The sequence below is a fragment of the Loa loa genome, assembly GCF_000183805.2.
Source record: "Loa loa unplaced genomic scaffold supercont3.438, whole genome shotgun sequence".
NCBI lineage: Eukaryota > Metazoa > Nematoda > Chromadorea > Rhabditida > Onchocercidae > Loa > Loa loa.
The window spans coordinates 27,512-48,607 of record NW_018108618.1 but is presented as its reverse complement, the minus strand read 5'-3'; the positions used below and the strand labels follow the sequence as shown (position 1 = coordinate 48,607).

Below are 21,096 nucleotides of genomic sequence, written 5' to 3'. Positions count from 1 at the left end.
GGTTCTGGAGGAAGTTATTTATTCGCAGAAGATAGTAGATTGTAATAACGCAAAGGATAGGAGTAAAATATTTATCGAAGAGAATAGAGGATACAATGTACCGTCCAGTCCTTGGTTGAATGTTTGAAAAGGAAAATGATGACCTTCCAGTGATAGCCTTGAGTATATATACAATTTTAATTAACACGATGAGCATATTTGGGGGCGTGGTTTATGACAAACATCACAAAAAACTGTCAAAATCCGATTCCAACGAGCGGCTCTGTTTGCAACATCAAGCACTGCAATTAAGATCGGTTCTTAGACAAAGAAATTTAGCTTATGAGTGTGCTTTGTTTCGTAAAAAAAAAGATGTTAACTTAAATAAAGATAACAAAGAAAAACGCATGAGACAATGAATTTGAGGAATGTAAAATTGGTTGAATGATTCATGACATTGCTACAATTTGTGTGATTGATTTGTACATTAGTTTATTTAATCATTTTATTTGAAGCTTCGCGATATTCGAAATTCGTGACAGCAATATCCACTGCAAGTTGTCAATGGACTATTACCAGTGAGTAGTTTCAAATTTCAACTATTTTACTTGTTATACAACAGGATATCTGGAATCCATATCTGATCTGATGGAACATGAAGTTTTCGAATGATAATTATCGTCCATTCGTTAAAACTGTTAAAAAGTGTAGCTGCAACAATTAATATCATTTTGATAGAAATTTATGCTTTGATTATTTTTTTACATTTTATATTTCTAATCAAACATTTACATTTAAAAAATAAGATGAGAACAAAGAAGCAACAAATCTTTCCGATCCCATAAATAAAAAAATTTAGAATAATAACGCACATTCCTTTGATATAAAGTATATTCCTTCGAAAAAATCTTAAAAGCTAGAAGTCATAACTCATGACACATAAAAATGGACTACATTAAAGATGACAAGAAGCACCAACTTCTAGAAAGATATCTCTATGAATGGTAGTGCTGAAAGCTGAAATAAAAAATATATTTGAGATTAACTGAAGAAATAACTGAACCTGAAATTGAGTTCTAGTGGTTGGTAATTAAATTTCCTGCATTTCCAACTTGAAACGACTTTTCAATCCTAATCCTTAACCTTACAGGGATTCCCAACTTTGTTATTTCGTGCTCTCTCTATCTTAGCATGATACTTATAGCTCATATAGTTCAAGCAACCAAAAATGGAAGATTTTCATCATTATAATGGAAAATAGGAATTTGAAGTTAAATTTGAATTTTTGAATTTGAAGTCTTAGACAATGTTAGGAAGCTGAATTTCTGCGACATGGTTATCATTTCTGCACAACTTGTTTTACAACATTACTTTCCTCCTCCATAAATGCCTGCTTTGTCCACTTTTTTCAATTTAAAGAGGTCCCCTGACTTTACCATAAGGTTATGCATCTATGATTCCCTGGAAAGAATTTGCATATAAATAAGAAAATGAATGAAAAACAAGAAAACTGGCTCATCCATGAATTACCCATACAAAAACTGATCAAACCAAAGATCATCCCTTGCTATATCTGTTCAGCTTATTACAATCTCCTTATCACTACATCTGTTCAGCTTATTACAATCTCCTTATCACCCATTCGCATGGGATCAATGATAAGATTTGTCCGTAATAATTGAAATGGATTAGCACAATGACGTCCACTGATAAGTTCGAAGCAACACTAACAGTTATAAACTTGGGCCATATAAAAATGTACTTTTTAATACATGTTCACCTCACTTTAAAAATATTCAATATGGGAGGGAAAGCATAAGACCTTGCACATTACAAGCCCACCAATCCTACAAGTACACTTGATTACTACGATTTACATCCATCTGCTTTCAATACATGTGCCATGACCATGCGATGCCTTTGTTTCCTATACGTGCAGTATTCAGAAAACTCCTTAAATGGGCAGTCTCGTTTTTTTTTTCTCTCTCTTTATGAATAGTATGCAATGCAAATTAGAATAAATGAAGAATATATTTATATTGCAAACATACGTAACAACAAACAGGAATGGTATGGTGAATGCTCTTATTTCAAAAAAACTTCTGGAATCAAGCATCGGCTGTTGTACCCGTACAAATGCAGTCCATCCTAGGCACTGCTTAATTCTAACGCAATTCAGTAATTTCGTTTAATTCGTAACGGAACTAGTTCACTTGATATCAAATCATGCTATTTACAAAACAATTAAGGAGAAAAACTGGAAGTAAAAAACAGTCAACAAAGACCATTCGAAAATTTTTTTTGCAGATGTTGAGATCGCACAGAAATACCAAAGATAAAAATTTACACAGTGCTGTTGCAGCTAAAAGGCATGACATGACCATTTTCAGAACTATTACACAACCCAAACATAGATTCAACAGCTGCCAACAAGAAAGGCAATTCTCTAAGAAACAATGTATACTTCAGATATAAAAGACTCTCTCTTTCTCATCTCTGGAAGTCTAACAATTCTACACATATTTTATAAAATATCAATTTTTTTTGTTGGCATATAATCATAACTGTAGAATACTGTCGCTCATAATTATGATAAACAAATTCTGGTGATGCATCAATCGCCAGGTGAGTACTGCGGAGAGGAAGGGCTATACTGCGGTGATGATGGAGAATACTGAAAATGGATTTAACTAACTTACTGATTTCATCAAAGACGTCCAACTATTTCTTGGCAAAGTAGAATGCAATAGGAAAAGTTAAGCTTCGCATTCTAATACGTTATGGTAAGTACTCAAAGCAGCGAGCAAGGAAAAATGACAAATAGAAGATGGAACTCTACTAATCAAAATCACTCCGCAAAATATTTAAAGTCGTCCTTCGAATAAAAATATAAGTGGCTGAAAAAATAAATTTTTCCCTCTAAAGTTAACAAAACAAAAACCTGTGGTGAACTTGGTGAGTATTGCGGAGATGACGGACTATACTGTGGTGAACTTCGCGAATACTGAAAGAATTCATCGATAAGAGCAATCGCGAGCTAAGGACAAGAAAAAATTTTACAACAGAAATAATTTTCTTCTCTGAAAATGAATTGAAATGAAAATCGGAACGAACCGAAGTGCCTGCTCCACCTGGCGAACTAGGACTATACTGCGGTGATGTCGGTGAATACTGCAAATGAAATAAATCATCGGCACAGGTGAGTGAATACAATGTAAATCCAAAAATCTGCCAGATACTCAAAGACAAATAGTGAGAGCATTAATCGATGAACTCTTTCGTGCGAGTCCAATTAAATGTACAGAATGTAATTGAAAGCTGAGAAACTTTTACTAAGAAAATTCCCTAACCTGTGGACTTGATGGACTATATCTTGGCGAAGAAGGTGAGTACTGCGGTGATGTCGGCGAATACTGAAGGAAGTTAATTTCAGGATAAACGTAGTGTGGAAATGATTTAAATTAATGAAGCATCCTTCCAATTTGTGTGTAATTATAATACTTCTTTCTCATCATATGGTTTTTCTTTTTCTTTTGAAGGTAAACATAAACAACTTACTGCAGGTGAAGCATCGCCAACGGGTGAACTTGGTGTATACTGCGGTGATGATGGTGAATACTGCAAAATAACTAGAAATGTCTCTAAAATTTCATCAGAAATCTTGACCATGTACAACTATGACCCAACCTTTTCCTGACTAGGACAATTCTAGCTTTGTTATTTATGGGAGGGACACAAAATTCAAAAGTAATAAATTTTGGCCAACAAACTTTGGAACAAACTTTGGCCAAAAGTTTCAACGCATCTATTAAATTTAGAATAACATTATATATTTTCTATTCACCACACCGCCACCCTCGCCGACCACCGGTTGAAAGCCACAGATTTACAATGATATTATGCTAGTATTAATTAGCCAATGTGTTATTTATTGAAAGAAAAAATTCATACCTGCGGGCTACTCGGGCTATACTGCGGCGATGAAGGACTGTATGCCGGACTAGTAGGACTGTAGGTTGGACTTGTTGGAGAATAACGAGGAGAAGATGGGGAATAACCTGAAATGGTTTAAGTCCAATTTCAAAGATAACTAATTCAAATCAAATGTCCACAGTTTGAGGAAAAATATGAAAACTACTGTTCCATGAAAAGTTACTTTATGAAAGCTACTTTAAATCACGATGACAGTATAGTTACCATAAACAAATTTGTACTACTGTTTCGTAAACACGTGAGCTGAAAAGTAAAAAAGAAAGGTTAGACAGGCAAGTACTTACCAGGAGAAGCGGGGCTATAAGATGGACTTGTTGGACTATATGTTGGACTAGTCGGGGAATAAGCAGGCGATGTGGGACTATATGTTGGGCTTGTAGGACTGTAGGCTGGTGAAGTAGGTGAATAGCGAGGAGATGATGGCGAGTAACCAGGAGATGCCGGAGAATAACTTGGTGAAGTCGGTGAATAAGCTGAAAATACTTGGTAGTATTAGGATAAAAATACATTAGAAAACATGTCAGGAAACAAATGAAAGTTTCTCACTGTTGAATTAAAACTTACATGGTGAAGTTGGAGAATAACTTGGACTAGTCGGTGAGTAGCCTGGAGAGGTGGGACTATAACTTGGAGAAGTGGGTGAGTAACCTGGAAAAATGAAAATTTAGAATCAATTTCAGTTCCCATTTCAATATATTTAAAATGAATATTATAACGCAAATAAATATTAAGAGAAAAAATCATAGTGAATTCCAGATCATAAGATGACATAGAGTAATGAAAAATCTAGGGTTTGAAGATCAACAGCTACCAAATACTTCTATAGCAATAAAAACATTATAAAGACACAGTTTTGGACTGGTAAATGAAAAATCTTTTTTTCCAATCTGCTAACTCCCACCATATGAAATCATATTTATTACCATGAAACATATTCCAGTCATTCAGTTTAAAGGTTTCGAAAGGACCAGAAATATTGTTCAAAATTATCTTATTCTGAATTTAGCAAAAAACAATGTGAATTAACATACTAGGTGAAGTAGGGCTGTAACTTGGTGAAGTAGGCGAATAACTTGGAGAAGTTGGAGAGTAACCTGAAGTTTAATGCAATAAGTGGATTTGCAAATTCCAGATCACAAGATGATATAGAGTAATGAAAAATCTAGGGTTTGAAGATCAACAGCTACTAAATACTTCTATAGTAATAAAAACATTATAAAGACACAGTTTTGGACTGGTAAATGAAAAATCTTTTTTTCCAATCTGCTAACTCCCACCATATGAAATCATATTTATTACCATGAAACAGGATTTAAAGTCAACTGAAGTAGCAAATTGCTCTGCTCCCACTTGAACCTTCAACACCATTAAAACCGAACAACTAAATATTACTTGGGCTGGTTGGAGAATATCGTGGACTCATGACACCATAAGCAGGTGATGAAGCACCATACGGAGATGCCGGACTAGTAGGCGAATAGCCCGGACTACTCAGTCCTTCCAGACCAGAACCATAGTCGCTGGCTGCTGGAGAATACGCACCGGCACCGGATGGTGACATTCCTCCAAGAGATCCACCAGGCGATCCTGGGCTCCAACTTCCACTACCTCTGTAAATCGTTTGATCAGAAATCAAAGATAAAATCCCCCACTTCATGTTGCTAGGCTCTGCGATATAGGAAGGTAAACGATACCCATAAGGTGAAAAGCCTCCTTCGCTGTGTCCAGAAGGTGAAAAACCTGCTCCACCTGGAGTCATTCCTGAACCAGTTGCTGGACTCCAAGCAGCTCCATAAGCAGGTGTTGTGCCAGCATTCCACGGAGTTTGAGCAGGACTCATTGCTGAGCTAAAAATTAAAAACACTTCCAAACATACATTAAAATATATTACTGAAGTGTAGATACTGAATGTCAGCCGTTCTATTCAAAAAATACCTTGCTGGAGACATAGAACTGCCAAAATACATCCCGCCAGTACCCAGAAGACCGCCACCAGTTTGAATTTCCATAGCCAATTTGCATTTGTCAGCATCGAGAACCAAATCGAAGCAACCCGTCCCAGCTCTAGCTAACTGACCCAGCATGATGTTCTCAGACACACCTGAAAATACGAGTTTTCATTCCAATACGCACCGAAATAATTTGAGGCCTTTTTTGCTATAATGATCGAGAGATTATTTCATTTAGATATTCGGTAGTAAGATGGAAATTACTCCCATATAAACAACTTTTCCCTGTTTTTAACAGTACTGCATTAACCCAATACCATAATCCCTACCCGCTGAAACTGAAACTACTTCAATAGTGTTTCTCCTTTACTTCCCCAAAAGGATAAACTTATATAATCATTCAACAGCTATGTACGATAGATTCTGCTAAGAAACGTTTCGAAAGTTTTCTGAAGAAATTATACTTCGTCAATGTCCTGCGAAACTTCTCAAAACTCTGGTATGCAAGAGGTTATCCTCCAAAAAAAATTGTTATGCACTTTAGGTTACCTTTCACAGGATCTTGCTCAGCATGAACCGCCGCTTCCATGAGAATGTCAGCAGTTTCCTCGAATGAACATCGCATAAGAGCTCCTACTTCTTGCCTGTTAATACCATGGCGAGTGATTGCCATCAGATGGCCTAAATTGATTGTTTTTTAGTCATTGAGCTACTCAAAATGAAATACGTAAATATTTGCTATTTTTAAACCTAGAAGTTCTGAATTTTTCAATTGCACATAACATAAATGAATCCGTTGTTACAAAAAAAGAAAATTCTCAGTAGAAATAACAAAAGTAAATACACAGTCGCAAGCAGAATTTACCCTTGGCAGTCATGACATCGCAGAGGAGAGCCAAATGTCTGTAGTTAACATAGGAACCATCAAACGAAATAACATGATTCATTTCACGTTCAATAGCTTTCCGCACTGCTTCAATTCCCAAAACTTCGAATATTTCACATATATCATTGGATGTCGTACGCACCGGGTCCACATTTTGTTCACTCAGCACCTTTGCTAAAGCGGTACCATCAGTTTCTAGTAGCCATTCTGGAATTGCCTTAAAGCCACCATCCGGAGTAATCACAACTCGTTTTTTGTCATCAGTTGTTGGTTTATGCATGTATACTTTGGTGATAGCTTCAATACCCTGAAGCGTAAGATCACTAAGCATGTTGGTTTCAATACAACGCAAGAATACGTCATCTTCCATTCGTTCTACTTGCTCGTCTTCATTACCCTTATCACTTTCTTGATTGGTAATACGCAGCCGGAATACAAGTTTTTCTGCATTATCATCTGTATAAATGACATTCAGATCATCGCCAAATCCCTGATGTATTTTATCTGCAATTGCCTCCATTGTTAATTTCTTATCAGTCATCCGTCGACGATCCAATTCGATACGCAAAAGCCATGGACTGCATCGGGATGGATCAAAATCGGGCATTTCGTAGAAAATGTTCACCCATTCCTGATCTTCCTCAATTACCGTATTCTTCGGATCTGGGTCATAATAAATTGCAGTATTTGCAGTAACTTTTCGTAATGTTGTATGCTCCAACTTACATAATACGTCTTTTGCTTTCTCCGCATCTCTGAAATTTATAATTACTTTTGCCTTCTATTCACAGACTTCCTTATATCACTTTTTTCTTCCAAAATACTGTTATATGAAGAGTTGTATAGCCACTTGTTTAGATGAAATTTTTTACAAAGCAAATCAAGAATCAATTTTTTATCGGATAAAAACGGCATACTTCGCGGCAATTCCCTGAAGAAAAACGGTCAGTGAAGGTGTTTTCGGTTTCTTCGAAACATTAATGATTTCTTTTAGCCGCGGAACGCCAAGCGTAACATTTTTTGCCGAAACACCAGCATAATGAAAGGTGTTTAAAGTCATCTGCGTAGCTGGTTCACCCAAACTTTGCGCTGCTATTGCACCAACCATTTCACCAGGCTGTACAATTGCTTGCTTGAAGCGAGATTCAATTTCACCAATAAGCCATTCGAAACCTTCCGAATTCAAACGATGTTTTTCGGCCATCCTTTTGGCACAAAGTGTTGATCGTAGCAGTATATTCATTAGGAGAGTAGCATTGTACTGAGCCTAGAAGATAACTATTTGTACGCCGCTTTGAAAAAGAACCAGTGACCAAACTTGGAATTAATCTTCAAGATAAATTCCATAACTAGATTAGTTAGCACTTTATTCACTTAGAACAGAAACATTTTTAACTATTAATTATCGTTTAAACGATTTTTTCCTCAAGCGATAGCATGTATTTTAAATTCTCAAATCCTTCTCTTTGACAAAATACCGGGAAAAAACCATAAATCCATACGGTCTATTTATCTTTTTCACCTCGTTTTTTAACTAAACAATAAGACGACTAATGTACCTGTTTGCTGATTCGATCTTCACCGCTAACAATAACAAGCTTTTTGCTAAGTTCTTTAACACCTTCAATTACACGTAGAGGATTAAGATCAGTTGGTTTCCGAAGTTCTACCCGAAATATTTTCTGTGCATTCCAGATCATACGTTGCAAATTACATGGCAGTACAATTTTAGCATCTCCCTGTAAGATAGTACTAGAAGAATAAAGCAAAAATAAAATTTCAACTGATACCTTCTTTGGTGTCACGGCCAGCATATTTGGTGTCACGCATTAGCGAAGGAACAAAATAAATGTTCAAATTGTTTATATGATTTCAAGAAAATTTCAATTTCCTGAAATACCTTACAACAAAAGTATCCAAATCCGCAAAAAATCTTAATCTTTCGTGATTCGACACCTATGTTCTGTTAATATCACCGACAAATTACATCAATAAGGGATAAACCATAGAAAAGAAAAAAAACACAAGTAAATGAATTGCCTTAGGAAATATTTTCCGGAGCAGGCGACGATCTTCTTCAAGCTGTGCCCATTCAGCTTCTACTTCTTTTAGTGCTTCCGCAGAACCTTGTAACTCGCGAACAACGTTTTCAGTGTATAGTTTACGCAAAGATCTATAAAAAAATACAAAATAAAATTATAAAATATCTTAGATTTCTACGAAAAATTTTAGTAACTAAAAAACGAGTACATACCGAATTAGAAAAACAAAAGAATCACTTTTCATCAGAAAGATCCAACTTAAACTCCTTTTCAAACAAGGCATTTGTAGGCTTCATACTCGGCATAGATTGATTTTCAACCCACATACCGTCTAGACCATCCTCACCATATCTGAAAACAGTTTCATAAATCACAGCTTGTTATAATTAGACCTAATTCATGCATTACTGCATGCAAAAAATATAAAGATATTAGGGTTCAAAAAATTGTGTAAAAGCGACAATATAATCGAATTCTAACTTTGCATTCACAAATATTTTAATATGCGTCTTTGAACTCAGTAAACAAATCCTGCACTAATATTACAACCATGAATATTGCCTAACACGAAGTAGTTCGTATTATTTGCGCTCAGTTTCATTTCCATTCATTGAGATGAGAAATTTTGTTTTGTACTAAATGTGGTGGCAACAAGTGGAACAACCGCCACTGAACGTGAATAAAGTGGATCTGCATGAATAATGAATAAGTCTAATTGATTACAGAAAATGGAACAATTTTACCTCAACTGCACTAACTGTCCAAGCGAATTACGCACAGTACCATCATAACTGACCATTACACTCTCCATAGCCTTAATCAGTCTACGTTGAATGTAGCCAGTTTCTGCTGTCTTTACGGCAGTATCGATAAGACCTTCACGGCCACCCATAGCATGAAAGAAGAACTCAGATGGAGTCAGTCCAGCCAGATATGAGTTCTCGACGAAACCTTTCGATTCTACAACACAAATTTTATACTTCGATTCATCCCGTTATCTCATTGCATCTTCCTCATATCCCTTAATTTTACCATTTTGTAGGATTTTATCATTGGAAAGTATAGCAAGGCAATCACATTACATTATTCCGTAAATTTGCATATATTGTCTGCAGTTCAATAAAGTCATCTATTTTACAAGTTAAAAATTTGATTTAATAACAACGGCAAATAAAAATGCAAAAGTAATTTACCGGGTCCGTAATCATCTTTGATAAAATGAGGCAAGGTTCGATGGCGGAAACCGAATGGAATACGTTTACCTTCAACGTTTTGTTGACCCACACAAGCTATGACCTGAGAGTTGCTAACATAGAGTTCCATTTTTTACGGCATGTGTGTGTTTACGATTATTAATAAAGGCAAGAAAGCATAGACTGGACTGATCCGATTCCCAGCGAATTCACAGTCACAACTGGAGGAATTGATTAATATTTCAAAGATAACTATTCTGCAGCAAGAGTGCTCTTTTTCCTCCTAAACTTTTTACCCCCCAAAATTAAGCGACTGCCTACTTGCGAAATATTGATTTTGGATCCTTTAGAACCAGCAACAACCATAGCTTTGAAATTGTTGTATTCGGATAAAGAACGCTGTGCACTGCCACCAGTACGATCACGTGCATCATTCAGTATACGATTCACCATATTTTCAAAGGTCTGTCGCAGCGTATTACCTGGAGTTGGTTCCAATTCGTCATTGTGGGCTCTGAAAAGAACAAAATCTCCCTTCAAATAACAATTTGAACGATACTGATGGATGAAAAAGTGTAACTATTTCTGAAACTGTTAAAAGACCATTGCTTTTTCGAACCATTAGAAGGCAGATAATTTCATTTTACTATTCTTCCATATTATAACTTCAAACAAAATTATGAAAAACTAATGACAAAAAAAAATTTTTTTAACTATTGAAATTTACTTTTCAATGACTTCTACGACATCCAGCTTCGCTTTTCGGATAGTTTCTTGAATATCACGATATGTAGCTTGATCGGCAATAGTATCACCAATACCAATAGTATGCCCCTCAGCAACCAACCATGCATTAACAACCGTTTGTATATGCGAATAAAAGTGTGCTGCAACTTCCCAACCGAGTTCTAACGTAACAACATGTAACAAGTTACCAGCTGAACGGCCAATTGTTCGAGAACAAATGATTCCCGACAACAACTCACCATGCTCAATGATCACCTGCAAGGTATCTCTGAACTTATTAAATCTCGACTGGATGCCAGAATTAGCAAAACAACCAAACATTTGCTTCACCACAGTTATGTTTACTCATGAAAAAAATTTTCAGCATTTGATTAAATTTAACTTGAGTTTAATTTTAATTTTACTCGTAACTTACAACTTTAATTGACTTTCAAGAATTCATTATTCATAAAGCAATATTTGATGACGTATATAGTCGTTCAAGTTAACAAAAGATTGCATTGCATTAATCTAGAAATCCTATTTTATTTAATTTTAATTGGGAAACTGAAACAAATACCTAAAATTCTACCTTAGTATCACCTGGAGAAATCCACTTATAAGGGCCGTTATCTTCGTCATCTGGATGAGTTGAATGAGTTCGTAGTACATTTACATTACCTGTATTGAATAATTTAGAAAATAACGGGTTGGAATATAAAGATATTACTTGAATAATTACGCATCAAACTGCGTTTGATACTTCATCACTGTGAAGATAAAGTGATCTGAATTTAAAAACAAAGAAAAAGAAGTCAGCCATCTTTGCAATTAAATTTTGGAATTTCCTGAAAAAAATTTATCATCGGCAGCTATCGAGAAAATAGTTATCAAATACGATTTTATAATGCTAGAAAATGCTTAAAGTCATAATTGTAGTTAACAATAAACTTCGGGAAAAAGATCTGTAATACAGGTATATTTTTTAATATAACTAAATTAGAACAACCACCATTTGAAAGAATTAATAAAATCGAAAAGAAATGACCAAACTTACCGGGAATGATCAGAGTGAACACTTGTTTCCCAGTCCATAACGGTTTTGGTTTTAATATAGCAGGCTGCGGAACTTTCCCATCCCAGTTCGGCATTTGCATCAATAGATCCATCATCCGTGGTAATTCAATAAACACATCGCGTTTAGTCATCATACGGACTGCAGTGAGAGTATCTTGAACAATACCCATCACTGGTTTGTTTGCTTGCGGTGTGATCAACTGTCTATAAACTAATTCAACTTTTTTTAATACGATTACCAAGTAAATAAAAGAATGAATCAGTTAATGAATTTTTTTACAGAAATTTATTCCGATTAAATGAGCAAACCTTGGCACCATTGCGATTTCAGAAACTTCAGCTTTCGTTTCCAAACTTTGCGGCAAATGAAGATTCATCTCATCCCCATCGAAATCAGCATTGTAGGGTGTTGTTACAGATAGATTCAAACGAAATGTTGACCACGGCAGAATCTGGAAAAATATTCCATTACAAATCTAACTTTGAAATGATGTATATATCCAATATTTTTATCAGGTCTAATTATCACGAAGTTATTGATTTTGTGATCCAGAAGTCTCATTTCGTCCAGCAAGTCCTCTCATTTTAATTTAATTGAAACTTATTCTTGACCACAAAAACTGTTAGAGCTATTAAAAATCATGACCTTAACTTTATGGCCCATCATTGACATTTTGTGTAGCGTTGGTTGCCGGTTAAATACAATAATATCACCATCTTTCATATGCCGTTCCACTCTGCAATGAAATGAATCAGGATTTTTAAATGTTGAACGACATAAGATATTAATAAGCAGTTATGCAGAAAACTACCATATTGCACAAACTGTAAATAACCCGGCCACAGCATTACCTGTAACCAGGCTGCAAATGAAGATCCGCCGCTCTTGGATGATAACGTAGATCGACTCGAGCACCATTTTCACGAATGATATATTTTGCTCCAGGATACTGACTGTCACCGCGATTTACCAATTCTTGTAATCTAAAAACTAACTTATACAGCCTTTAATTCCAAGAAAATATTTAGTTTATACAGTCTTGGATCTCAAGAAAGTATTTTGACTTTAATTCCTGAGGTGGAACCAACTGAATTTAAGATATCAGGTCAAACACTGAATAAAAAAATAAAACACATAAAAACTAACTTATCAATATTGAAAGGTGTAACAATTTCTGGGAATGTCATATTTTGTGCAATAGTACGAGGTACACCAACTGTATCTATGGGCAAGTTTGGATCTGGTGTAATCACAGTTCGAGCTGAGAAATCCACTCGTTTACCCATCAAATTTCCTCTGATTCGGCCTTCTTTTCCTTTCAGACGTTGTTTGATTGATTTCAGCGGTCGGCCTCCTTTTTGTGTGGCCTAAATTATCATTCCCATGAATTTTCAGTTTCCAAACAAGAAAATTAAGTACATCAAAAGTTAATCTGGATTATGGAAGTTTCTGTCACAATAACTTTGCAATTAACACTAATTAACAATGGTATGCCTGCGGTTCTCAAAAAAATATATTTGCCATAAGTAAAAAATATATTTATAATAATTACTTATCATAATTTTTATAAATGTAAAAAGACGGTGTAAACAAGTCGCAGTCATACCGCAGGAAGGCCAGGAATAGAATTATCAATCAATGTGGCCACGTGATACTGCAAAAGCTTAACGTCCTCTGCAAGGACATGTGCAGCTGCTCCATTTGCTTCATTTCTAAATTAAAGCCATATTGTAATTATTAGAATATAACTTGGATTTCCCTCCGACCAGTCAGAGGGGAGTCCAAATTCGTGCAAGTAATTACATTTAATAATTACTTAATAATAACAATTGCATTTAATAATAACTAGTGTCAATAACATGAACTAAGATTTAAGAAGTCTCAACAAAATTGATTATCAATAGACAATTTGTCCCTGCATTTTGGAATAAATTTCTCCACTTTCTACTCGTTTTTAGTTTTCCTCACGAAGTTTTGAACTAAATAAGAAAATGAAGCCTCAATCTACAACTAAGAAATACCGCTTTAGTTGATTATTAGTCTTCACGATGTCGGAGAGTTTGTGCGTTAAGTCATCCTGATTACGCGCCGAACCAAAAGTAACTACAGCAGGTCGAACAGTTAATGGGGGCACCGGAATCACTTGCGCAATCATCCAGTCTGGGCGAGCATATCGTGGATCCATACCTAGGATATATTTTAGAATGAATGTTAGTTTCAACATATATGACGAGTTAACTCACGAAGATCTATAAATCTGCCATGTCACTGTTTTCTGGATGTCAGAACAGACTTTCCATCCTTAGGATTCTTGTTAAATAAATCACCAAGTATGAGACAATCGGAGTCTGAAATTGACTTGAAAATCTCCAGTGCTCGCTCTGCAGTTAAAACGATTTTTCTTTCCTGCAATATCACTTTTATGAATTGCAATCCTGATATAAATATGATATAAAAGGATTTCATTTCGCTTATTTAATCCACCGCAGTCTTTCTAAGGTTAAAAACTGGCATCAAAAAGTTTCGGTTCCGCGTATCTTCATGTCTTAACCTGCGTATCTTCGTTGATGTGCTTCTTCCATTCTGCTATGATATCTATTCCAACTCGCTTGTATGAAGGCTGATATCTACCACAACCACCTGATTTGATTTCTTTCTCACTCTCTTCACCGTCCTAAAAAAGAAATATGCTAATAAAAAAATCAGTATTTCGACTTAACTATCTATATTACACTTGAAAACTTTTTCGTGTTATCGGTCTAAACACGAAACGTAAAACAGTTACTGCACCGTTGGTCCATACAATATCGACCCACTGTCAAATCCTACAACTCTACTGAATTTGAAATCTCTAATGTTGATTCTAGATATATAAATACCCATTCGAGTCAATACTCAAACTATTAGTGGATTATTTACTCATGTATTATGGAACATTTTTATAAACTAATATACGCTGGTATATTCATGGCGCAAATTGCTTTCTCTTTTCTATTAATCACTACTAGAAGGTTATAACTAAAAAGGATAAAAAGTAAAATCACCTCTCCTCCAACAGTATGCAATTCATCACCACCTTCACAAACAGTTTTGGATTTGCATATTTCATAAATAACGGTCAGTCTACGGCGTGCATTTCCAGCAGTCTTTTTGAGCAGCTCTTTCACTCGAGGGCTATCTTTATCAACCATTAATCGGCTACAGTAGAAACATACACAACGCAGTAGCTGCAGAATACACAAGGACAATTTTCATGAGATGCAATAAAATGATGAAAACAGTACTACCTCCTAATAATTAATAATATCATTATAGAGCTACCGATGCTTACCTCAAATAAAAGCACTATATAAAGGAAGGTATACTATCTTCTTCACTTCTTTACATGCATAGAATTACAATACAATGCTCTTTACAACATAATGTATTTTTCAACAATATAATGTAAGTGAATATAACTAGTTACCTTCAATGTTTTACTCAAAAAACCGATATGAAATACAGGTTTGGCCAGTTCAATATGTGCAAAGTGTCCTGGACAATCAGCTAAACTACCAGCGCAAGTCATGCAACGCCCTCTTCGATCGACTACGCCTTGTCGTGGATCCATCAGCCCACCCAACTTCGGTTTTCCATTTTCATAAATTTCGGAAAATTCAATTTCCCCAATTGACATCCGTTTCTGCATAACAAGCTGTGCATGTTCGCGAAATATTCGAAATACAACTGGTTTTCAACCTCTTCAGCAAATGCATTGTTTAGGAAGTGGACCAGAATTAAGCTAAGAGTAATATAAACTGAGCTTTCCAAAGGTAAAGATTTTTAGATTTCATAAAAACATAATTCACTAACGATTTCATCAGGACTGAGGATACCAAACTGTACACGTTTCACTGTGCGTAGAGGTGCACGAAAATCCACACCGACAAGAGCCATGGATATTGCGCTGTCTTCAATCACTAATTGATAATGACCAGATTTTTTGCAATTTATCTATGAAAGAAGCATATTTAAGTATAAGCAAGCATAGTTGATGATCCCGATAAATGATAATTCAATGTGCCTGACTTCTAGGGAAGAGAAAACTGACACAGAGAGGTGTTACTCTAAAGCTATCCAGCTACAGTCGATTCTGGGGATGTTAAAGTCTTTCTGACGAAACATAAGCGCACAAAAGTGCAAATGTCCTGCTTAACATCTTTTTTTAGCCAAAGAGATCTCTCCTCCCTCCGAGTTTAATTTCCTGCAACAGCAATCTCTTGTGGTCTAATTTGCTGAATTTTAACAAAACCAGAAGAGCTGTGCCACGATTTGTTGTACTGTATAAGGTACGCTGTGCAAATGCATCGATCAGACAGTTTGTAGGTACTTCGAGAGACGTGTTGTGGGAGGAGTAACGTTGTCAAATTGAGACGGAGTGGTGAGGTAATTTGCGTAACTGTGAAGTAACTTTTTAAAAAATGGGTATAATAGCTTTCGTTTAGCGAACTCTATTTATTTGTTATAATGTCGTAGTGCACTATGACAAGTTTCAAGAATTCACTCAGATCTCTCATATCTGACCATCACTGAAAGTGACCAGTGCACCGAAGTACTACTTGGGAAACTCCTTCGATATTACGGAGTTGAAGAAAGTCGCAGCTTTTATCTTCAAGTATAGTAATGAAGGAATCGAAATCGATGTAGCGAGACCGCTGAATCAGCCAAGTAGCGCCGTAGAAGAATCTATCCTGGCGCATCAGTTTTACCTGTCCCTCTCGATTATATCGCATTGCGATAAGCTGGACTGGATTACCTACTATAACATTTCAGTAGTTCGTTTTAAACAAATCACAGTTACACCGGAAACAGATATTTACCTTGAGGTTGGTTCCTCATATCTAATGTGCTTTTCACATCAATCAATCAGCTGAAATAGGTGGCACTGGTGTCAGCTGATGAGCTACATTTGTTCCCCTACTTCAGTCAGTTACGGTGTTCGTATAGCATTGATGTTCATTTCGCTTCTTATTCCTTACCTGAAGTGAATTGACCTTTTAATTTTTAGTTTCTGATTTAAAATCGAGTTCATCTATTATCATTTGGACTTTGACCCAGACTAACTAGCTCTAAATTAGGGACAAACAACTGTGTAACACTTATCGTTATCAACCAAAAATCAATGGAAAGACCTCATTTTTTGATGTGGGTGCTTATTAGAATGAGTACCTTGAAGTTAATGCAAACAGCACTATTCCGGAACTACAGTCACTGCAGCGCTCTCTGAGATAACTGTAATGTTGGCTCAACTGTACATTAACCATTAACCTCAATATTAATTTATGCAAGAAGGTCTGCAGTCATCAGACTTTCCGTCTAATTTAACTCGTTTTACATCTTAAGCTTATACAGGAAAATGAACCATTCCTCATCGTTTTTTCTTATGCAACAACGCAATCAGTTTGGGAATTTGGCCAATCAGCAAAGGTCAACTACAAACCCGTTTTCTTTGCCGCAAAAAAAGGTGTGATCTGAGACTGTTTGGGACCGAGAGCACGTCAAGTGGTCTACAAAAGACCAAGAAAATAATGTAGATCTATTTGTAGGGTTGAAGTATTATTCTATAGCATTTGCATTTCAGAAACAGTACTTATGTCCACTGCAACAGAACTATCTTATTTGGGCAGGAGGCATACGGCACAGCCTGTTATGGTAGCAGTCAAAAATTCATTCTGTTAATGGTGGCGCATTCGGTCTTCATTATAACCTGTGTAATGATGATAGTAATGAAATGTTTTATATATAATGTACCATTTTGAGCATAGTTTAAGAGTGAGAAGGAGTCAGCCGGTTCCTCGAATGTAGGTGATGGGATGCCATGTCATGCTGGCATGTCTCCTCCACACATACATATTGCCGCCGTACGATCAACTCTTTCCCGCAACCCGGTCCTCGTTCTTACGGGTTCTCCACCTAATATGTCACCCTCTTTATTTCATCTACACTGTCACTTGCTTCTTCGTTTATTTACTTTATTGCAATATTTTTGCACGTAATTTTAGAACCAGTAAAGGTTTAAAAAAGTAGTATAGTAGTATCTTTTTAACCTTCCAATAACTAAACAAACCAAGTTCGTACAATTAGGTTCCTATGAAGTGCAGTTGTGACGTAATCTCTTAGCACCGCTCCATGCAATTCGCTTCACCGCAGAAGTGATCCAATCAGGCACTGTTAAAGACTGCTCCTTCAAAGGTAATGTTCTTTTTGAAAAAGAAAAAACTGATGTTGCAGAGTTTCAAAATTATGCCAAAACCCCTGCAATATGATATTTGCTGGGAGAGAAATACAAATTTTTGCTGGGCCCACATCTTACATAGACAAGAAGCGCCTTCCCGTTGTCTGACGTTCATCTTTCCTCTTGTTAAGCTGCCAGTGGATTAGAGCATCTAATATTAAGCCATCCAAGGCTTGTTATTTTCTTCCCAGCTCTCGAGAATGTGTATTATGCTGAACTGTCCCATCGTTACCATTCGTACATCATGATGAAATGCCCAAATTTAGTTTTGCTTATTAAAAAGAAATCGATAAAATTGAAAACCGAATAAGACTGAAATTAATTGGAGCTAGTTGCGGTAATCGGAAGTTACTCTCACCGTTTCCTTCGTTTTCATTTTTTTTAATTTCATTCGAATTTAATTGCATGGTATTGGTTTAATTGTAGGCGAAATTTTTAGAACTATGCTGGAGAACTGAGAAACTGCTTAATCATAAGATGCATTTGCAGAGATGATTATTTGCAGAAATGATCCTTCTTACTGTTCGAGCGCTCCTTTAATTATCATTTCGTGTATCACTTATTTGTATTATTCTTTCGTCTGCCACTCCGCTTCCGTTTTCATTGCAAACCCAACCGTATATGAATGGTAGATTAGGGGATTTCTTTTGAAACTTTTCTTTTGACTTGTTTTTTTTCCTTTTTTTTTGTTAGGGAAAATTAAATTTCCCATAGATTCTACTGTCTTTTCTCCCATTGTCTCAGTTTCTTTTCTCTCCGTTGCTAAACATACTCAGCAGAATCGTTTCTCACTTCAATTTTTTAGTTGATGCAGTGCTACAATGAATTACTTTGACTTCTAATTTTTCCTAATAAGCAAATTTTTTAATTTCCGACTCACAAACATTTAGCAATGTATAAAGTTTTCATATTCTATTCAAGCGTTTAATTTTAATTTGAAGATATCACATTAAGATAACATAGCATTCATAGCATCATCGATATCATAGCATAGGACGCATTCACCATTCTTCAATTAAGATGAGAGTTTTAGCTGGTCGCTAAGGAATAGTTAGAAAATATTGTAAAAATTAAAGGATAAGAATAATAGTATCACGATAGTTGGATGTTTGAAAGATGGAGTGAGGAAAGGAAAGATTGGAATGGAATTTAATTAGAAATGATGTTCGAAAGCGCATTTATTTGGAAGGAAACAGAGCAGAATCTTCGGATACAACCCAAAGATAGAAGAGACGAAAGATGGAATTGCAGCAAAATGGTGTGATCATTCTAACCAGTTTTGTTCTCTCTGATTGTTTATTTACAGTGAAATTGTCGGTGCTGCAACGCTTACACCCATAGCCGTTTCCTAAAATATAATGGTGATTGTAATGCCTTAAAATGTCGACACATAATCACCGTATTTGTTTAATTTGCTCGAATTTCAGGTTAAATACGAGCCATTCTAACACAAATCTATTGATATGTTCACTTCCGTTCAGTAATTGCGACATGCTCGGGCAGCGCTTCCAGCAGTATTGCCTCTTTACTGTAAGAAGGAATATCAATAGATTTATGTTGGAATTGCTTAGCACTAAAATTTAGGATTAGAAATTTTTAAATTTACAACTTGAAACTAGATTTTTGAAAGTGAGCTATTGAATTTATGAAATCATGATGTGGCCGAAATTTAGTTGAGTTTAAATATATGTGTAACAATCTACACATGTATTTAATGTCAATGAAAATTTTAAGCTCAACTAAATTGTCAGGCTAGTCGTCCAGTTTTGGTTTTTCAATCAACAGAGATTGCTCGAAAAAAGGTTGAATACCAGTGAAGTCCTTCGAACAATTATCGACATGTGTTTGTTTATTTTCGAGCCTTTTATTTCTGCAGCAGATTTTTTCCTAGTTCACTTTTTTTAGTGCGATTAAATCTAATAGAAATTGTGCTAGAAGAAATAAAATTAAGGAGAATGAGAAAGATTGCGACAAAAACTACTAGCTTTTGTCCAAGGTTTTTTGTCCAGGAAGGATCCGAAAATGGTTCACACTTTTTTTAGTTTATCAACTCTACGATATCCATCTTAGTTGATGCATAAACTGAATTAAATTGCCAAGATTTTTTTCCCATAATCTTTGGCCTTCGATCTGAAATCTTTGTATTTGACAATCTTTCCATGTCGTTCGTTTCCAGTTCGATTTTTCTCTGATCTCAATTTGATCATCTTAACTGCAGTTATATCCCAGTTATGTTTAGGATTCCTATCAGTTACCATTCTAAAATTGCAACTTATTTCAAATTTTTCTTTTCCCTTTCCACCACCTTTCCTAGTTGATACTTCCATTCGAAGATTGATTCTAACTTAATTATGCCTACACAAACAGTCGGCTTATGCCATTTTGCTACAACCACTGATATGATCATTAAAGATTCTTTTATACCCGTGATATATTGACATTTACTGTCAGTTGATGTCTTTACTATGTCTAGTCCCACACCAAAGTATCGATTCTTCAAGGATTATATCTAACTGTAAACAGTATATTCCTTCGACTTTTTCTAATAATTTTGCAACTTGCCAGTCGACTAATTGCCTCGCTCTCTGTTCTTTTTCGGTGAAAAGAAATGTGGATAAGCATTCTCCCTTACAGTAATACAGTGCTTCCGTTCTTACCCAATTTTTCCAACATTTATCTGAGTAAATACAGCGGATCGATATAGAGGACACATGCGCCATTTACACTTATAATTTCCATTATTGTATGAGTTTGGTTTGAGTACAGTGAACGATTCTTGCGCAGTATTTGGATTTTTTCATGTGTTTATTGCGCTAGCAGTATCATTTGCATTTAATTAGATTCCTAATTAACAGAGACTTTTTTTCCACTGCACACTCATTACTGCGAGACATTTGTATCATCTTCCTAATTTACTTCTTTATAGTGGTTTTTTCTACCGACTTCCCTTTTTTAACTGGTAGTTGAATTTTCGAG

General features: G+C 35.6%; 2 protein-coding genes across 2 annotated transcripts; one reads left to right on the top strand and one right to left on the bottom strand.

Moving 5' to 3' along the window:
• Positions 1-2,041: 2,041 nt before the first annotated feature.
• LOAG_05313 (DNA-directed RNA polymerase II largest subunit) lies at positions 2,042-15,841 on the bottom strand. Its single transcript, XM_020446811.1, has 35 exons — positions 15,699-15,841; positions 15,313-15,528; positions 14,891-15,073; positions 14,398-14,520; positions 14,174-14,252; positions 13,868-14,033; positions 13,453-13,558; positions 12,993-13,213; positions 12,698-12,829; positions 12,492-12,582; positions 12,155-12,297; positions 11,826-12,049; positions 11,361-11,449; positions 10,770-11,044; positions 10,364-10,556; positions 10,043-10,145; positions 9,593-9,809; positions 9,087-9,200; positions 8,848-8,980; positions 8,367-8,546; positions 7,725-8,074; positions 6,787-7,562; positions 6,471-6,602; positions 5,908-6,073; positions 5,667-5,819; positions 5,365-5,582; positions 5,004-5,066; positions 4,537-4,620; positions 4,257-4,445; positions 3,931-4,037; positions 3,538-3,597; positions 3,330-3,392; positions 3,094-3,150; positions 2,921-2,983; positions 2,042-2,653 (listed from the first exon to the last, which is right to left on the bottom strand). Exons 1-35 carry the CDS (start codon positions 15,780-15,782, stop codon positions 2,594-2,596), a joined length of 5,613 nt encoding a protein of 1,870 aa, XP_020302892.1. The 5' UTR covers positions 15,783-15,841; the 3' UTR covers positions 2,042-2,593.
• Positions 15,842-16,306: 465 nt separating this feature from the next.
• Positions 16,307-17,881, top strand: LOAG_05311 (hypothetical protein; the record flags this gene model as incomplete). The annotated part of the gene is made up of 5 exons (XM_020446810.1): positions 16,307-16,310; positions 16,488-16,711; positions 17,238-17,349; positions 17,467-17,537; positions 17,657-17,881. 5 exons carry the CDS (start codon positions 16,307-16,309, stop codon positions 17,879-17,881), a joined length of 636 nt encoding a protein of 211 aa, XP_020302891.1.
• Between the last annotated feature and the right edge of the window lie 3,215 nt (positions 17,882-21,096).